We start from the raw sequence: 21,060 nt of genomic DNA on the forward strand, positions 1-21,060 counted from the left end.
CATCTTCATTCTGAAAGCTTCAAAATTTTTTATTATGTAAATTAACCATAGTTTATTTCTATCAATTTCTATAGATGGAATCTTGGGTTGAATTTGCTCTTTTGCTATTATAAATAATACTGCTATGAATGAATTTGTACATGTAGTGGGATTGTTTGGTCAACAAATAAAATTCTATTGGAATTTTAAAATAATTATTGCTAAATATACATGATAAGATTACACCCAGGTTGTACGAATGTTTCCTTATAGCCACATGGAGTGTGTAGAAGTTTTATAAAAATTTTGCCAATCAGATTGGTAAGAAAAAGTAGTTCATTTTGCTTTTCCATTGAATTGATTGTTATTGTGACTGAACATCTTTGTATACATTTACTGCTATTTCTGTTTGTGCTGCTGTGCATGCCTACTTATGTCTTTTGCTTGATTTCCATTTGGGTTGTATGTTCCTGTTTAACCAATTCATAGACATTCTTTGTGAAATATGGAGACTTATTCTTTACTTATTCTTTATTAGCTATGTATTTCATATGTTCTAAGTTTATCTTTTCAATCTTATTTATGTCTTTTTAAAATTTATTTTTAATTGATAAAAAATTTTATATATTTAGAGTGTAAAACATGATGTTTTGAAATATATATATAGCTGAATAACTAAATTGAGCTGATTAATAAATGTATCACTTCACGTTCCTCTCATTTTTTGTTGTGAGAACACTAAAATCTTCTGTCTTAGCAATTTTCAAGAATACATTAACTATAGGCCCCATGTTGTAAACTGGATCTCTTGAATTTATCTTTACTAACTGAAACTTTGTATCTTTTGGCCAGCATTTTCCCAATCACCCACACCCAGCCCCTGGTAACTACCATTCTACTCTCCACTTCTATGAGTTCAACTGTGTTAGATTCCACATGTTAAGTGAGATTATGTGGTATCTATTTTTCTGTGTCTGGCTTATTTAACTTCACATAATGTCCTCCAGGTTTATCCTAGTTATTGCAGATGATAAAGTTTCCTTCTTTTAGAAGCTGAATAGCATTCTAATTTTTATATATACCATATTTTCCTTATTCATTCATCTGTGGATGGACAATTTGTTTGATTTCATATTTTGGCTTTGTGAATAACGCTATAATGAAGATGGGAAGGCAGGTATCTCTTTGCTTTTTGACACACTGATTTCATTTCCTTTGGATACACACTCAGAAGTGGGATTGCTGGATCATATGATTGCCCTATTAGGTTTTTTTTCAACCTCCATACTGTTTTATACAGTGACTGCACCATTCTACCTTCTCACCAGCAATATACAAGGTTTCCCTTATTTCCACATTCTTGCTAACACTTACCTTTGTCTTCTCGATAACAGCCATTTTAACAAGTGTGAAGTGATAGCTTATTGTGGTCTTAACTTATGTTCCTCGATGATTAGTGATGTTGAGCATTTTTTTTAAACATGTATGTTGTCCATTTGTATGTCTTCTCCTGAGAATTGCCTATTCAGATTCTTCGCTTATTTTTCAATTGGGTTGTTTCCTTGTTGATGAGTTGTTTGAGTTCCTTATATGTTTTGAATATTAACCTCTTATCAGATGTATGATTTGTAAATATTTTCTCCCATTCTATAGATTGTCTCCTTATAATTGTTTCCTTTGCTATGCAAAAAGAAACATTTTAGTCTGATGTAATTCCTTTTGTCTGTTTGCGATTGTTGCCTGTGCTTTAGGGATTAAAACTTGTTGCCCAGGCCAAGATCTTGGAGCTTATCCCTTATGTTTTCTTCTAGTAGTTTCATACATTCAGCATACATTCAGGTCTTACAATTAAGTTCTTAATCCATTTTGAGTTAATTTTTGTGTATGGTATGAGGTGATTTTCCTCTTTTGTAAATGGATATCCTAACATCATTTACTGAAGAGACTCTGCTTTCTTCCATTGTGTGTTCTTGTCAATCTTTTTTGACCATAATAGCTTGAATTTATTTTTGACTCTCTACTCTGTTCCACTGGTCTATTTATTTTGAAGTCAGCTAGTGCAATGCCTCCCGCTTTGTTCTTTTGCTTTGGCTATTTAGGGTCTTTCATGGTTTCACATGGATTTTAGGATGTTTTTAATATATCTGTGAAAAATCTCATCAGAATGTTGATAGATTACATTGAATCTGTACATTGCTTTGGCTCGTGCAGCCATTTTAACAATATGAATTCTTCCAATTCATGAACATGGGACATCTTTCCATTTATTTGAGTCTTATTTTATTTCATCAATATTTTATTTTATAGGATTCAGAATATAGGTTTTCACCTCCTTAGTTCAATTTATTCCTAAATATGTTTTGGTAGCTATTGTAAATGGAATTATTTTACTGATTTCTATTTTTGTTTTTTGTATGTTGATTTTGTATCCTGCAACTTTATTGAGTTTATATATTAGATCTAACAGGATTTTTTTTTTTTTTTTTTTTTTTTTTTTTTTTTTTTTTTTTGAGACAGAGTCTCGCTCTGTCACCCAGGCTGGAGTGCGGTGGTGCAATCTCAGCTCACTGCAAGCTCCACCTTCCGGGTTCATGCCATTCTCCTGCCTCAGCCTCCTGAGTAGCTGGTACTACAGGCGCTTGCCACCATACCTGGCTAATTTTTTGTGTTTTTAGTAGAGACGGGGTTTCACCATGGATCTAACAGGATTTTTATGGGATTTTAAGGGGTTCTATATATAAGATTGTATTATCTGCAAAGAGGAAAATTTCAGCTTCTTTCTTTACAATTTGAGTGCCTTTTCTTTATTTTGCCTAATTGCTCTAGTTAGGACTTTAGGTGATATGTTGAATAGAAGTGGTTATTTTCCTTGTCTTACTCTTGATCTTAGAAGTAAAGCTTTCAACTTTTCACTGTTGAGTATGTTAGCTATGAGTTTGTCATATATGGCCTTTATTGTGTTTAAGTACATTCTTTATATTAGTTGTCTTTTGAGAGTATTTTTTATCATAAAAGGATGTTGAATTTTGTTAAATGCTGTTATTACATCTATTCACATGATTGCATGTTTTTTGTCTTTTATTCTTTTAATGTGGTATATCATATTTATAGATTTGCATATGTCAAACCATCCTTGCATCTCTGGGGAAAACCCCACTTAATCATGGTAAATGATCTTTTTAATGTGCTGTTGAATTATGTTTACTAGTATTTTATTAAGGATTTTTGCATGTATGTTCATCAGGGATATTGACCTAAGGTTTATTTTCTTATAGTGTCCTTGTTTGGCTTTGGTATCAAGATAATGCTTGCCCTGTATAATTAGTTTGAAAGTATTCCCTCTTTGTGAGATTTTTTGGAAGAGTTTTAGAAGGATGGTAGTAATTCTTGTTTAAATATTTGGTAGAATTCAGCAGTGAAGCCATAAGGTCTTGGACTTTTCTTTTATAAGAGACTTTTTATTTAAAGATATAGGGTCTTTCCCTGTTGCCAAGGCTGGAGTGCAGTGGCATGATCATAACTTACTGCAGCCTTGAACTCCTGGGCTCAAGCAATCTTCCTGCCTTACCCTCCCAAGTAGCTGTTACTACAGGCATGCACCACCACACTTGGTTAATTAAAAAAAAAATTACAAATAGGGTCTTGCTATGTTGCCTAGGCTAGTCTCAAACTCTTCGCTTCAATCCTTCTGGCTTGGCTTCCCAAAGTTCTGGAATTACAGGCATAAGCATTGCACCTGGCCAACATGGGTTCAGTTTTTTGTTTTGTTTGTTTGTTTGTTTGAGATGGAGTCTCGCTCTGTTGCCAGGCTGTAGTGCAGTGGTGCAGTCTGGGGTCTCTGCAACCTCTGCCTCCTGGGTTCAAGTGATTCTCCTGCCTCAGCCTCCCATGTAGTTGGGGCTGCAGGTGCATGCCACCACACCCAGCTAACTTGTTGTATTTTTAGTAGAGATGGGATTTCACCATGTTGGCCAGGATGGTTTCGATCTCTTGACCTCGTCATCTACCTGCCTCAGCCTCCCAAAGTGCTGGGATTACAGATGTGAGCTACAGTTTTTATTACTAATGTAATCCCCTTGCTCATATTGTTCTGCTCAGATTTTATATTTTTATGATTCAGTCTTGGTAAGTTGTATATGTCTAGAAATTTGTTTCTTCTAGGTTATCCAATTGGTTGTCATGTAATTATACATAGTAGATTCTTAGGATTGTTGGTATTTTTGCAGTATCATTTGTAATGCTTCCTTTTTTATTTCTGATTGTGTTTGAGTCTTCTCTACTTTTTCTTAATTAGTCTAGCAAAAGGTTTGTCAGTTTTGTTTATCTTTTCAAAAATCAGCTCAGTTTTCTTTTTTCTTGTTTATTTCTGCTCTGAGCTTTATTATTTCCTTTCTTCTACTAATTTTAGGTTTAGTTTGCTTTCTTTTCTTCTAGTTCCCTGAGGTGTAGCCTTAGGTTTCAAATTTGAAATTCTTCTTTAAATTTCCCAATTAGAGCTTTATTTGCTGCATCCTATAAATTTTCATATGTTACTGTGTCAATTTTCATTTGTCTCAAGACATTCTAAAAATTTCCCTCTTAATATCTTGTTCAGAAGCACATTGTTTAGTTTACATGTATTTGTGAATTTTCTGAAATGCCTCCTGTTATTGATTTTTAGACTCATTCCATTGTGGTTATAAAAGGTAGCTATATGATTTCAATCTTCTTTAATTTGTTAAGACTTGTTTTGTGGCCTAACATATGAGTATCCTGGAGAATGTTCCTTGTGAGCTTGAGAAGAATGCGTATTCCACTGCTGCTAGATGCAATGTGCTGTATATATCCATTAGGTCCATTTGATCTAAAGTGTAGTTTAAGTCTGATGTTTTCTTTTTGATTTTTTGTCTGGATGAGCTATCCTTTGCTGAAAGAGGAGTATTGAAGACTCCAACTATTATTGTATTGCAGTCTCTCTCCCCCTTTGGATCTATTAATATTGCTTTATACAGTTAGGTGCTCTAATGTTGGATGCATAAATATTTATAACTTTATACAGTTAGGTGCTCTAATGTTGGATGCATAAATATTTGTATCCTGTTAAGCAATGGACACCTTTATCATTATGAAATAACCTTATTTGTCTCTTCTTTACCGTTTTTGGCTTACTGTCTATTTTATCTGATATAAATATCGCTATCCCTGCTCTCTTTTGCCTTATATTTGCACAGAATATCCTTTCCCATCTTTTTATTTTCAGTCTTTATGTGTCTTTAAAGGTGAAGTAAGTCTCCTGTAGGCAGTATATAGTTGAGTCTGTGTTTTAAATACATTCTGCCACTCTATTCCTTTTGATTGGAGAATTTAATCCATTTACATTCAAGGTGATTATTGGTAGGTAAGCACTTACTACTGTTATTTCATTATTTTTTTTTTTTCTGGTTGTTTTGTAGACCCTTTGTTCCTTCTCTTCTGTTTTCCTTTGTGATTAGGTTATGTTTTCAGTGGTTTGCTTTGATTTTGGGTATCTACTATAGGTTGTAACTTTATGAATACCATGAGGCTTACATAAAACATCTTATGGTTGTAACAGCATATTCTAAGCTGATAGCAACTTAACTTTGATCGCATACAAAAACTCTACACTTTTACTCTGTCTCTCTTATGGTTTATATTTTTGATGTAACAATTTACAATCTTTTATATTGTGCATCCCTTGACAAATTATTGCAGTTATTATTATTTTAAATATATTTTTTCTTTTAACATTCATACTAAAGATGTAAGTGATTTAAACATCACCATTACAGTATTAAAGTATTCTGAATTTGACTATGTATTTACTTTTACCAGTGAGTTTTAAACTTTCATTTTTTTAATGTTACTGATTATCATTCTTTTCTTTCAACTTGAAGAATTCCCTTTAGTATTTCTCGTAAACAGGTCTGGTGGTGATGAATTCCCTCAGCTTTTGTTTGTTTGGGAAAGTTTTTATCTCCACTTCAGTTTTGAAGGACATATTTTTAAAGTATAGTATTCTTGTTTGGTGTGATTTTTCTTCAGTACCTTGAATATATTGTCCCATTCTCTCCAAGCCTGTGAGGTTTCAACTAAGAAATTTGCTGATAAATTAGAACTCCTTATTTGCTTCATTTCTCTTGCTACTTTCAGAATCCTCTCTTTGTCTTTGATTACTGACAGTTTGATTACAGTATGTCTTGGTGTATAGTCTTATTTGGATTTTGAAGACCTTCTACCTTATTTGGATTTTGAAGACCTTCTACCTTATTTGGATTTTAATCTGATTTTGAAGACCTTCTACCTTCCTCTACCTGGATATATATAACTTTCCCCAGATTTGAGAGGTTTTCTGCTATTATTTCTTTAAGTAAGTTTCTACTCCTTTGTCTCGGTCTTCTCTTTTTTGAACTCAAATATTTGCTCTTTTGATACTGCCCCATAAACCATGTAGTCCTTTTTCATTCCTTTCCTTTTTTCCTCATTTGAGTACATATTTTCCAATAGCCTGTCTTCAGTTTTACAGTTTCTTTCTTTTGCTTATCTGCTTGATTGATTCTGCTGTTGACCTTCTCTTTCATTTTTTGTTTCATTTCATTCATTGTAATTTTCACCTCTAGAATTTGTTTAATTTGTTAAAATAATTCCAACCTCTTTGTTAAGTTTCTTGTCTTAGTTGTTCATTGTTTTCCAGATATCACTTAATTGTGTTTTGGTATTTTTTTAAGTTCACTGAGTTTCCTTAAAACAATCATTTCACATTTTTGTCAGGCAGATTATAAATCTCTATTTCATTAGAGCTGGCTTTTGGTGTTTTATTTTGTTCTTTCGGTGGGGTCATGTTTCCATTATTGTTCTTGATGCTTGTAACCATGTGTTGCTGTCTATAAATTCAAAAGAGTAGAAAATTATTCCAATTTTTGCAGACTGACTTTGTCTTTGAAAGCCCTTCACCAGTCAGATCATCTAGAGATTTCTGACAGGTTGCCCACAGGCAGGTTTGTCACTGTATTCCTTGAGCAGTCTGGTCTAATGCCTAGATCAGCAGGTGGGCAACCCTGGCACTTGGGTCTACAGAACAGGGCCTAATGTGTGTCCCTGGAAACCAGCCTGAAATCTGGGTCCACAGAGGCTAGACTTATGCTGCATAGGCTTAGAGTACCAGCTTCTGCAAGGGTGGGCCTGGGGCCTCAGTTTATGGGGGCCAGCCAGCCACTAGGGTCTACTGGGTGGCCTGGACCCTAGGCCTGGTAGGGATCTACTTTACTGCTTTACTGGTCCAGCCTGTGTTTAAGTCCAAGGCAAACTCCAGTCCTTACTTCCTTTTTTTTTCTTCTCCCAAATAGAGGGTATCTCCCTTTGCCTGGGATTGGGAGTGATGTGTGTGATGCAATACTGTCCTTCCTACCCTCTTCAATGTGTCTTATTTCTGTGCTACATTCAGTTGCTATAATCTTTCACCAAGTTTCTTTAGCTCTTATGAAGATATTTTCTTATGTGGATTATTGTTTAAATTGATGTTTTTGCAGGGGGCAAATACAGGAAAGTCCTGTTCTGCCCTATGACTGCTAAGATCTCCTGAATATTGTGTCTTTGTATAAACAAATTATTTGTATTTTTAATGTGGTTGAATTTATTTATATATTCATATACAAATCTGGTTCCTTAAACCAGATCTAGAAATCTCCATCATATATAATCATATTGCATATATATAATCATATTATGATTATATATGATGGAGATTTCTAGATCTTATTTAAGAAATTTTCCCTATTCTTAGGTCCTAAAGCTATTTTTCTAATCATCTCGTACAATGTTATAGTTTTACTTTTATAAAATCCAATTAATTTGGAACTGATTTTTGTGTGTGATATAAAATGATGAGTCCAATTTTTTTTTTCTCATATGGATACACAATTAATTGTTTTTAGAGGAATTATTATGCAACTTTCAAACTTTATAATGAAATTTCAAGCCATTACAAGATGATAATGCTTGTAAATATAATTCTAAGTTATAATAATAGATTCTTGGAGTTGAAAGGTATCCATAAACTGATGTTCCAAATCATAATAAAACTTTGAAAAACTGGTCTTTAATTGGTTTGGCTTTTATTTGTTGAATGTGATAGCATATGTGATGGTATAAGATATCTGGAGGGCACATCATCACATACAGATCAACAAAACTATTCGTGTTAATTAGAAAGTAGAGACTAATAGGTGATTGAGGAGAATGAATATCTGTCAACATTTTTTGAAGTTTTTTAAATTTAAATTATTGATTGCATTAGTTTTAAAGAGGTAAAGATCATCCAGAAGATCATCATAAAATAATAGCCAGTGTGCTCTATACCTACTCATTTTTCAATCTTCTTCTCAAGAGTCATGCACTTTTATTTTATTTAACTGTTTCTTCTGGTATGTATCTCCATAATTCTAAATAGTAGGCTTCATGAGGGCAGAGAAATTGATTTTATTATATTTTGTTTCTCCCTCAGCACCTGTAAAAATGCCTAGTATATAGCAAACACCATGACATATTTGTTGAATGACTACATGCTATTATATCTTGATCTGTTAATTTAGACGTTATCTCTTGACTTCCTGTAATGGGAGATAAAGATTTAGCACACCTGAACTCACTTACTATCCCATATCTACACTTTCGCCTGTCTTCAAGATTTTGTCATTTCATAATCTTTGGTTGAATCAACATTCTTGTTTTGTAAGGATTATTACTGCTGAAGCAAATATTATAACATTTCTTACGCAAGGTTTTATACAAGCAAATTACTGCACTGTTTCCTTTGCTCACTTTACTACAAGAAGCATTAGGCCAGGCGTGGTGATTCACGCCTGTAATCCCAGCACTCTGGGAGGCCAAGGCGGGTGGATCACAAGGTCAACACATCGAGACCACAGTGAAACCTCGTCTCTACTAAAAATACAAAAAATTAGCCGGGTGCGGTGGCGGGCGCCTGTAGTCCCAGCTACTTAGGAGGCTGAGGCAGGAGAATGGCATGAACCTGGGAGGCGGAGCTTGCAGTGAGCCCAGATTGCCTCACTGCACTCCAGCCTGGGCGACAGAGCAAAACTCCGTCTCAAAAAAAAAAAAAAAAAAAAAAAAAAAAAAAAAAAAAAAAAAAAAAAAAAGAAGCATTAGTAGGTCTTTCCAAACACTACAAAAATTAAAATATCTCTATACATCATTTTCTACATAGTCAAATACATCTAATATTTTATAAATGCCAGTTCTTTTTTCTTTTTTTTGGAAACATCACCCATGCACTCTTTTGCTGTCTTGCTTCAGTGCAAACTGAGAGAACTTTGCTCCTGGTACCACTTCCTTTTGTCTCTCTTCTCTGATGGATTTCCTATTTTTGGTCTCTCTTCTTTCATGGTTTAAACCCTAATTTTAGTGTAGCATATCTTCCAATACTTCCTCAGAAAAGATGTACAGGAAGTAAAATATATGAGAACTTGCATGCTTGAAGATGCCTACATTCCATTCTCCCACCTAATTTATATTCTGGCAGGATATAAAATTCCAATTTAGAAGTCATTTCTTCAAAATTTTAAAGGTCTTATTTAATCCCTTGTCTTCTAATTTTAAGCATTGCTCTTGATTTAAAGATGACATTCTGGGTTAGGCATGGTGTCTCACACCTGTAATCCCAGCATGTTGGTAAGCTGAGGCACGTGGCTTGCTTTAGCTAAGGAGTTTGAGACAACCTGCACAAGATGGTGAAACCCCATCTCTACAAAAACAAACAAACAAATAACAACAACAAAAACCCCACAAACATTAGCCAGGCATAGTGGGGCATGACTGTTGTCCCAGCTATATGGGAGGCTGAGGCAGCAGGATGGCTTGAGCCCAGGAGTTTGAGGCTGGAGAGAAATAAGATCATGCTACTGAACTCCAGCTTGGGCGACAGAGCCAGATCCTGTCAAAGAAAAGGCATTCTGATATTCTGGTTCCTAATCTTTTATATGTGACTCTTTTAGGACCTTATTTCCATTCTTGGCATAATGAAATTTCACTCATTGGCCTTGGTATGGGTGTTTTGTTTTGTTTGAGACATAGTCTCACTCTGTTACCCAGGCTGGAGTGCAGTGGCGCGATCTCGGCTCACTGAAACCTCCACCTCCCAGGTTCAAGTGATTCTCCTGTCTCAGCCTCCCAAGTAGCTGGGACTATAGGCACCCACCACCACGCCTGGCTAATTTTTTTTGTAGTTTTAGTAGAGATGGGGTTTGGCCACGTTGGCCAGGCCAGTCTTAAATTCCTGACCTCAGGTGATCCACCCACCTTGGCCTCCCAAAGTCCTGAGAGGCGTGAGCCACCATGCCTGGTCCCGGGTCTTTTTTTTTTTTTTTTTTTTTTTTTTTTTAACATGAATTATTCTGCATACTCCATGAAACGCTTCAACCTGAAGTCAAATTATTCAGTTCTGGAGAAATTTTTATACCACTTCCTCAATCATTTTCTCTCCTCATTTTTCTCTGCTTTGTGGATCTTCTATTATACTACCTTTCTCCCAATTCACTCTCTAATGTACTTGATTTTTTTCTCATTTATTTAAATATATTTATCCTTATTGATTTTAAATATTTTAAAACTGTTTAGTTTTAGTAAAATACACGCAACATAACATTTGCCATCTTAACCATCTTTAAGTGTGCAGTTCAGTAGTATTGAATACGTTTTCACTGTTGTACGACCAATCTCCAGAATTCTTTTCATCGTGCAAAAGTAAAACTCTATCTGCATTTAAAAGCTTCTGATTGTCCCCTCCCCACAGCTCATGAAACCCACCATTCCACTTTCTGTTCCTATAACTTTGACTATTCCGGGTACTTCACATAAGTGGAATAATAAAGTATTCCTGCTTTTGTGATTGACTTATTTCACTGGGCATAATGTTAATGTTCTCAGGCTTCACCTATGTTTGTACATGTGGCAAGATTTCTTCCCTGTTTACGACTAAATGATATTCCATTGTATGTGTATGTCACATTCTGTTTATCCAGTCATTCCTCAATTGATATTGGGTTGCATCAACCTTTTAGATATCGTGAGTAATGCTACTGTGAATTTGGGCGTACACCTATCTCCTTGAGACTGCTTTCAGTGCTTTTGGGAATATATCTAAGAGTAGAATTGCTGGATATGGTAATCGTTTGAGGAACCACCACACTGTTTTCCATAGTGACCACACCATGTCACATTCTCAACAGTGCCTCTCAAATTTCTCTACATCCTTACCAACATTTATTATTCTCTGTGTGAATTGTTTATGGTAGCCACCTTAATGGGCATGAAATGGTGTCTCATTGTAATTTTGGTTTGTATTTCTCTAATGATTCATGATATTGAAAATCTTTTCATGTGCTCTTGGCCATTTGTATGCCTTCTAGAAGGGTCTATTCAAATTCTTTGCCCATTTTTTAATTGCATTGTTTGGGTTATTTTGTTTTTGTTCTTTTTAGAAATTCTATGTGTATTATTATATTTTCATCTTATCAGATATATAATTTGCAAATATTGTCTCCCAATTTGTAAGTTGCAGTCTGACTCTGTTGATTGTGTCCTTCAGTGTACAGAAGTTTTCTTTTGTTACTTTGATGTTCAACTTACCTATTTTTTATTTGTGTTGCCAAATCCAGTGTCATGAAGCTTCCTTCTATGTTTTCTTCTACGAGTTTCGTAGTTTGTCTGTATCAGCTTCAGTGCCTAAAACTTATATTGTTTATTCCACTTATTCTATTTTTAGTTTCTAAGAGCTCTCTCATTTTTTATTTTTTGTAGAAGTTCATTATTTGATAGATGAGTATCCTCTTATTTTTCTACTATTACTAATCTTTTAAAAATTGCTCCACATAATATTGTTTCTGTTTTCTGTGAATCTTGCCACCCACAATTGTTAGCTTCTTTCTTTCATATAAGAATCTGTCCTCAATTGTTTGCCAATACTTTGTTGTACATATATATTTAAGAAATTTAAGACACCAAATAGTTGCTGATTAGAAGCAGCTCAATGGCATGGCCAGAGCTTATCAACTGTTGGCTCTAACTTAATTGAGGATGAATGAGTTTTATATGGAGGTAGGGCTGGCTGCCAAAGTGTATCTTGCAGCTTGAGCTTTTTTCCCTGACTCTGGTGAGTTTCTCCAGTTAACGGTCCTCTAAGGTTGATCACAGGGAATGATATATACTTGTCCATCCATGAAGGCCAAGCACAGGGAAGCTGAGAGTCTCAGCACTTAGCTTGTGAACTTTCACTTAATTCCTCTGTACAGTAGACTCTTCTACTTCCAGAGTATCTGTGAATTCAGATTAAGAGATTTCTCATTTAATTTCTCCACTTGAAGCAATTTCAAGTGTGCTGTTTAGGCAGAAGATTGGATGCTGAACCAGAAAGATTAGGGAGAAGAAGTGGAGTTCCTTGTATAGACATTCAACCCATGTCCATGTTTTCAGCCCATATCTCATTCTTTCCTCCTGAGATACCTACTAATCCACTCATTGCTTCTGAGGTCCTAAGGCATGGATAGGCTTTGCTTTGCACTTAGTATTTACCTGTCACTACTTTGCTATCTCTTCCATCCACTTTACATAATCAAAAAAAAAATTGACATTACCTGTAATTAGCCTGTATGAGTTTTTGCCATTTTACTTTTTACATTTATTTTTAATTGTGTTCCAGAACACAATTATTTGATATTAAATAATTAAAACAAAATTTATATACACATGAATTCAATTTAAATTCCTTGTTAAAACTTTCAGGAGTCATTTTTATAATTGAAATCAGCCTCTTTAGGTTCTGTACATTACTTGCCAGTCATAATCTTACTAATTTCTCTATATTAATGGCTGGTACCTTGTGCCAAGTAATATGTCTACTTAGGGATATTACTGTTTTAATTTAACTCTTGTTACATGATTCAGTCATTTAATAAATTAACATATTCTGTGTCTTAATGTGACAAACTTAAATACTCAGTCAATTATTTAATTCAATTCATGTCCTTTGACACTTAAAGTTAAAAACAAATTTTTTGTTGGTAGGTTTTAGCAAATTTTCACAAAAACCTATTTCTTCAAGGTTTAAGAAACTATATTAGCTCTTTTAGTAACGTTGGTGCTTTGGATAGCTGTAATGTTTTGTTGAATTCAAAATGGTTTCAAAATGTGTTTATTTTAATTCATAGGGAAATGCTGCTTCACAAGTTATACTTGGAAAAGGTAAATTAATAATTTTCCTGTGACTTTTTTCAATGTACATCAAGATACAGAGGGGTGTCTCTGCTTCTTCACAGCTTCACTTCTGGCTCTCAGCAGGCTTTCTTCAGTGTCTCCTTTGATTTGCTGAGCCTAGTCTGCTCTGGGCTTTAAAAAAAGAGATAATTTCAATTGTTAAATTGAAGCTAAAAATAAAAATAAAAGAAGATCTGATTAAAGACCCATGAATAAAGTTCATCTGTTTTAATGCTGCACCCTGAGATCAAAACACTGAAACCATTGCAAATTTCTTAGTTTCTAAATAAAAAACTTGAATTCAAAATTATATATATAATTTTGGATCCAGAAGTCTACAGGAATGCTATGCTGGCCAGGTGCGGTGGCTCACGCCTGTAATCTTAGCACTTGGGGAGGCTGAGTCGGGCAGATCAAGAGGCAGATCGAGACCGTCCTGGCCAAAATGATGAAACCCTGTCTCTACTAAAAATATAAAAATTAGCTGGACATGGTGGTGTGTGCCTGTAGTCCCAGCTACTCAGGAGGCTGAGGCAGGAGAATCGCTTGAACCAGGGAGTCAGAGGTTGTAGTGAGCTGAGATTGTGCCACTACACTCCAATCTGGCGATAGAGCAAGACTCTGTCTCAACAAAAAAAAAAAAAAAAAAAAAAAAAAAAAAAGAAAGAAAAAGAAAAATGAATAGTATGCCACATTACTTGGCAAATACAAAATAAGGCTCTAGAACCACTGACTGTGGGGAGTAATTAGATGTCTTACTGAAACACATTTGTTGCACTAGATCTTTCAAGTTTTTATTTCCCTTTCTGTTGTCTAAGCCATCCCCTGCTATAAGAATATGTCCATCAATAGCAGATTTTAAGTAAAGAATCTAGCTAATTTCTGTTGTAACTTCACAATCTCTAAAGAATCTATGAACAAATTTATCAAAGTAATTTTGAAATTTCTGAACACTCTAATATGCATAGAAATTATTATTAAATTCTCCTATGTGTATGAAGTGTGTCTCTGTGTGGACCTCCATAAATGTATGAAGCCTGGATTATCTCAGTAAATATTTTCCCAAAAATAGACTTTGATATTTAACTTTCCCTTTATCATTTTATGTATCTCAATAACTTGTTGTTTAACAATATAAGGTGTGTTTGACATGTGTGTCTTCTAGGCACAGAGGAACAAACCGACTTTGGATTGGGTGATGCCCATCAGAGTGATGGATTAAACTTGGAAAAAGATATAGTCAGCCAAACCACAGAAACACAGGAAAAATCTCAGGAAGAACTTCCAATGACAAATAATGGTGTTTCTAAAGAAATATGGTTAGATTTTGAAGATTTCTGTGTTTGTTTTCAGTAAGTATCCCAATGGGATCAATCTGACTATGTCGTAGTGGTTAAACCCTGAGCTGCATTAGTATACAAAGTCACATTAGGATTTATTGTTGCATATTTAATATAGTGGTTATACAACCTCTTAATTCTTAGCATCATTCAAAATAAGCCAATAACAGCCTAGTATTGGTATAATATCAAATAAACATTATAAAAGGGAAAATAAGTATATTGATTATCCATATAACACATTAATAGCCAAACCAATTTAGGCCAGTTTCCACTTCTCCTCAAAAGCTTGTTTCTTAATTAAAATGAAGAAATTTTATTCACAGGAATCATTCTTGTCCCTTTAGGGCAACTGACCCAATACTGTTGTTATTTTTTAACTTTCTTCTTACAATTATTTGATTATAAGAAACTTAACATGTAGTATTAATCTTTAAACTTAACATGTAGTATTAACCTATAATGACAATAACCTGTTAAAAATGTCTTTTTTTTCAGAAATATATATATTTTCCACAAGTCAAGTTCATATTGCCTTAACTTTCAAAAATCAGAATTTAAGGTAAATATATTAGAATCTTTTCTATTCTCTTTAAATTTTTGGTAGAATCACACCAGTGGGAAACATCTTCAAATTTCTCAAAACATTTCTAAACTTGTAACATAATTATATTTTTAAAAATTATTTTTTAGAGTCTCCCACTAACCCTTATTCAAACAATAAGGAAAATTCCACTAGCTCATAACCACAAATGTGGTCCTTCTGACTGTGTTGAATTCTGGCCTGAATTATTACACAAATACACATTAAGAAAAATTTGATTTATGAAAAAAATGAAGGACATGCACAAATAAATTCACTAGATTTGGTTTCAATTAGTATTTATGCTTCCTAAAACATAAGGACACTCCACCATTATGCCTGCATTTTCTCCCCCATATTATCCCTCTGCCTGGAGTTTCTACCCTTTCATCCCTGTTATCCTCTTTGCTCTTGTTCAGCTAATGCCTAGAAATCCTTCAGAATAGCATAGATGCCCTTGACACTGTGAGGCTTCCCTTCCCTTGCCATGGAGTCTTGGTTAAGAGGCTCAGCTTCACCAGCCAGACCAACATGGTGAAACCCCATCTCTACTAAAAATACAAAAATTAGCCAGGCCTGTTGGCGTGTGCCTGTAATCCCAGCTACTCAGGAGACTGAGGCAGGAGAATTGCTTGAACCTGGCAGGCAGAGGCTGCAGTGAGCTGACATTGCACCACTGCACTCCAGCCTGGGCAACAGAGTGAGACTCCATCTCAAAAAAAAAAAAAAAAAAAGAGGCTCAGCTTCATGCCCTCTGTATGCTCTATGTTCCCCTGGCATTTGCCTCCCACCCTCCCAACTTTCTGATTGCTTCTCTGTGCCCGTCCTTCCCCCTACTTACTGTTAGCATGATTAGAAGGGCTGTATCCTTTTGTTTACCAATTATAAGAACATTCCTGCCATGAGGTAGGAACTGAATTTAAAAATTGTCAATTAAGGTAATTAACAAACCACATATTGAGCAGAATTTTAAGAAAAACTAAGGCACATATTCTGGGAAACTAAACTGTACTAACATTTACATATTGTCCTTTCATAGGACAAGGCCACCCAAGCGCCTAATAATAATCTCACACCTCCATGAGCAGTACGCAGAGGTGGGGGAAGTAAGGAGTCCTTGAAACTTTTCCATTGCACTTGTAACGGATGAAAATGGGCAGAGAAACCTTTTTTTTTTTTTTTTTTTTTTTTATTATTATTATTATACTTTAAGTTCTAGGGTACATGTGCATAACGTGCAGGTTTGTTACATATGTATACTTATGCCATGTTGGTGTGCTGCACCCATCAACTCGTCAGCACCCATCAATTCATCATTTATATCTTGTATAACTCCCCAATGCAAGCCCTCCCTCCTCCCCCCTCCCCCCTCCCCATGATAGGCCCCAGTGCGTGATGTTCCCCTTCCCGAGTCCAAGTGATCTCATTGTTCAGTTCCCACCTATGAGTGAGAACATGCGGTGTTTGGTTTTCTGTTCTTGTGATAGTTTGCTAAGAATGATGGTTTCCAGCTGCATCCATGTCCCTACAAAGGACGCAAACTCATCCTTTTTTATGGCTGCATAGTATTCCATGGTGTATATGTGCCACATTTTCTTAATCCAGTCTGTGAGAAACCTTTTGATCAGACCTCAAGAGCTGCTCTGTTGCTGGCTACCTACTATGAAAATAAGAATAGTGACTGGGGGAAAGAAATCCTTCACCTAGTCCTAGAGTATGTGAAAACACCTAGAGAAATACTTTGACTTTATAGAATAACACAACAATTAATTGGGAATAGTTGAACCCAGAGTATGATATCAGCATAATGTACAGTCTACAGTTTAAATTTAGGCATAGTTCCATATTTAACCTATTGCCAATGTTGAAATGACAATGGTTTACAGATGTTGTAGGCCCTTAGGTTCTTTATTGCATTTACTCCTCATAGCAAACCCTGTGAAAGAGATATTATTCATCAAATGCTCATCATCACTCGCCATCAGAGAAATGCAAATCAAAACCACAATGAGATACCATCTCACACCAGTTAGAATGGCAATCATTAAAAAGTCAGGAAATAACAGATGCTGGAGAGGATGTGGAGAAACAGGAACACTTTTACACTGTTGGTGGGACTGTAAACTAGTTCAACCATTGTGGAAAACAGTGTGGTGATTCCTCAAGGATCTAGAACTAGAAATACCATTTGACCCAGCCATCCCATTACTGGGGATATACCCAAAGGATTATAAGTCATGCTGCTATAAAGGCACATGCACACGTATGTTTATTGCAGCACTATTCACAATAGCAAAGACTTGGAATCAACCCAAATGTCCATCAGTGACAGACTGGATTAAGAAAATGTGGCACATATACACCATGGAATACTATGCAGCCATAAAAAAGGATGAGTTTGCATCCTTTGTAGGGACATGGATGCAGCTGGAAACCATCATTCTCAGCAAACTATTGCAAGAACAGAAAACCAAATATTGCATGTTCTCACTCATAGGTGGGAATTGAACAATGAGATCACTTGGACACAGGAAGGGGAGCATCACACACTGAGTCTTATTGTGGGGAGGGGGTAGGGGGAGGGATAGCATTAGGGGATATACCTAATGTAAATGATGAGTTAATGGGTGCAGCACACCAACATGGCACATGTATACATATGCAACAAACCTGCACTTTGTGCACATGTACCCTAGAACTTAAAGTATAATAATAAAAAAAAAAAGATATTATTACCATAATTTTACATCTAAGGAAAATGAAGCAGATCAAATGTGAAATAACACATGTAAAACACATAGAAGAATGCTTATTGGTAAGTGATATTAAATGTTGGCTGTCATTTACTAAAGACAGTTGCATAGTAGCTTTTGGTACATATAACCATCCTAATTTAAAAGTGTATGTGGTAAACTGGTCAACTGTTCTTTATTCTGATCTTATTCTTATGAGGTGATGATAAGCACAGTATTTTTTTTCTCTTTTAAATGTCTCAGCTTGGTGAAATAAAATTATGACATTCCTTTTTATTTCCCTGAATTTTTTTTAAAATTAATGGTGTGAAAAAATAACTTTCTTGGAAGGCATTGTAATATAATCTTATTGGCATTTAGTATGGCCTGAAAGGAAGGATCAGCTGTGGTCTGAGGCCAGACACTCCAGACCTTAGTGGCCTGCTGAGCTGGGGACACAGAGCCCGAAGCCTGTCCTCAACACAATCCACAGATGTTCCCTTGGTGTTCAGTGAGAAGTTAGAGCAGGGTCATTTCAAAGGTGCCATGAGCTGACACCAGGGCAGAGGCCCCTGTGTGGCCTTTAGGAGCACCCCACCCTTCAATTTTCAGGCCCTTGAAAATGACAGAAAATGAGCTCCAGGCAGAAACTCCTCCTCAGGCATGCATGCCAGGCTCACAAGTCCAAGGGTCTTTCATATTTTCAGATAGTGTATATTTGAAACAACACTCTATATCATCAACATGTCACAGCTGATGGGAAACAAATAAAATAAAGTGCCAAATGAAAACAAATGGAAAATAGGGAGAGGAGTAATCATTTAAGTCATGATTACATTGTATCAAGCATTTCTAGCACTCTTTGTTATACTTGATTAAATAACAAGGCTTCCTTTTTCATAGCATTGCTACATATTTGTCTTTCATATATTAACTGGTTTTTAAATACTGTGGTAGAATATGAAAAACTTTTAAAGTATAGTATATTTCAATTAAGTTAATTGAATACGTTTAGTGTGTGCCATCCCTCACAATTATGTTGAAGCACTGAGAACTTGAAAGGCAATAATAATGTATTAGACAAGAGTGCCAGCCTTAGAGTCATGCAGATGGCTATACCTACTTTTTTCTCGCATCTTTGCTACTACAAACTCTGTGACCTTTGGTAAATAGCTTACCCTTTCTGTGTAATTAGATACATTAATGTATCTAAATAATTATATTAATTATTAAGTATTATTAAGTACTATCAATGTGTAATTAGATACATTGATAGTACTCATATAGGATGAACTGAAATTATATGCATGTAACCTTTATGCAACTATCTTTTAATGGAAGTTTTGATTTTACTAAGCACTTTATTCCATCTCCAAAATAAAAACCCACAGCCCACTGTGTCAGCAAGCAGTGGGTATTGAGTTAGTCCGTTCTCATACTGTTGTAAAGAACTATCTGAGACTGGGTAATTTATGTAGAAAAGAGATTTAATTGCCTCACAGTTCCACAGGCTGTACAGAAAGCATGGCTGGGAGGCCTCAGGAAATTTACAGTCATGGTGGAAGGCGATGGGGAAGCAAACATGTCTTACCATGGCAGAACAGGAGAGAGAGAGAGAGACAGCAAAGGGGGAAGTGCCACATGCTTTCAAACAACCACATCTCCTGAGAACTCCGTCGCTAGAAAAGCAAGGGATAAGTCTGCTCCCCTGATTCAATCACTTCCCACCAAGCCCCTCCTTCAACATGTGGGGATTACAATCCGACATGAGATTTGGGTGGAAACACAGAGCCAAACCACGGCAGGTGTGTATCTGAAGCTCCTGTGGAAAGAAGGAAGAGAGTGTTTATTTCATGCACCACCCTGTAAAATAACTTAAGACATCCAATTGGCCATTCCCATTATCTGCCACAGTTACTTACTCTGTGGCCTTCCTGCCCATCAAAGACCCATGCTTGAGTACTACTCTGCCCTGGGCTCAGTCTCTTCTCTTTCTTATTTCTGGAACAAGTGTATCCCTTTTCTTTCCTCATAGAGGAGAGCTCTGCCTCTCTCTGATATGGCGGCTAGTAGTCTAACACAGCGCTGCAATTTCCACAGAAGGTTGCCAACATTCACCCAGTATAATTTTCTTCATACAATTAGATTCATAAAGTGTTTATTTTGACACTAAGTTTCCTGTAAATTTTAGATGTTATACTATGTTTTCATTACAAGTGAAAATAATAGCATTGATCAACTGATATTAAGTATGACAACTGCTCTAATTTCTTGCAGTTTTCAGAAGAACGAGTGTCCTACTATCTATTTGTAGATAGTCTAAAACCTATTGAACTACTGGTTTGCTTTTCTGCATTGGTACGCTGGGGGGAGTATGGAGGTAAGAGGACTCTGAGAAAATGATAGCCTTAAAGCCCAGATCATGTTCAGGCTAGGGAACATGCAATAATAAGATTTTTAGAGGCCAGGTGTGGTGGCTCACACCTGTAATCCCAGCACTTTGAGAGGCTGAGGCGGGTGGATCACCTGAAGTCAGGAGTTCTAGGCCAGCCTGGCCAGCATGGTGAAACCCCGTCTCGACTAAAAATAACAAAACTTAGCAGGGCGTGATGGCAGGCGCCTGTAATCCCAGCTACTCAGGAGGCTGAGGCAGGAGAATCGTTTGAACCCAGGAGGCAGAAGTTGCAGTGAGCTGAAATCGTGCCATTGCACTCCAACCTGGGCAACAAGAGCAAAACTCTGTCTCAAAAAAAATTTTTTTTTAATTTAAAAAGATTTTTAGAAGACCATGAGTGAAGGAACTTCCTCCCTTTCCAGAGTTTCTCCAGAGTCCCACTGGACCACCTACACCACCTCCTCTGATGCTCTTACTCTGCAGACACCAAGGATTATGCTCACTCCTGCCACCCGCACCTTTTCTGGTTGTACTAATCTGTTCACTTTTTTGGTGTACTTAGTCAATCTGTTGTTGCTGTCGTTGTTGACCTGCAAATGTCATCGTTCTTAATTATTTCAACATCTATTGAAAAACAAACTATTTGTTTTCGATTTGATGTTCCAACAATCTTTTCCTCTATCCAACAATCTTTTCCTCTATCCCACCTTGGTCTCCTACTTTCATGGTTACTCTGTAGACTTTAAGGTTACTTTTTTTTTTTTT

At 35.9% G+C, this 21,060-nt stretch overlaps 1 protein-coding gene across 1 annotated transcript in view; it reads left to right on the forward strand.

Annotated features, from left to right (window-relative positions):
• Positions 1-21,060, forward strand: part of ADGB (androglobin) — a 246,686-nt gene that overhangs the window by 120,545 nt on the left and 105,081 nt on the right. The window contains exons 14-17 of the mRNA XM_030929016.1: positions 13,200-13,233; positions 14,411-14,597; positions 15,084-15,147; positions 20,178-20,280. Of these exons, the coding sequence (XP_030784876.1) occupies positions 13,200-13,233; positions 14,411-14,597; positions 15,084-15,147; positions 20,178-20,280 (388 nt within the window). The remainder of the gene's footprint in view (positions 1-13,199; positions 13,234-14,410; positions 14,598-15,083; positions 15,148-20,177; positions 20,281-21,060) is intronic.

Source organism: Rhinopithecus roxellana, chromosome 4 (assembly GCF_007565055.1).
Source record: "Rhinopithecus roxellana isolate Shanxi Qingling chromosome 4, ASM756505v1, whole genome shotgun sequence".
Taxonomy (NCBI): Eukaryota; Metazoa; Chordata; class Mammalia; order Primates; family Cercopithecidae; genus Rhinopithecus; species Rhinopithecus roxellana.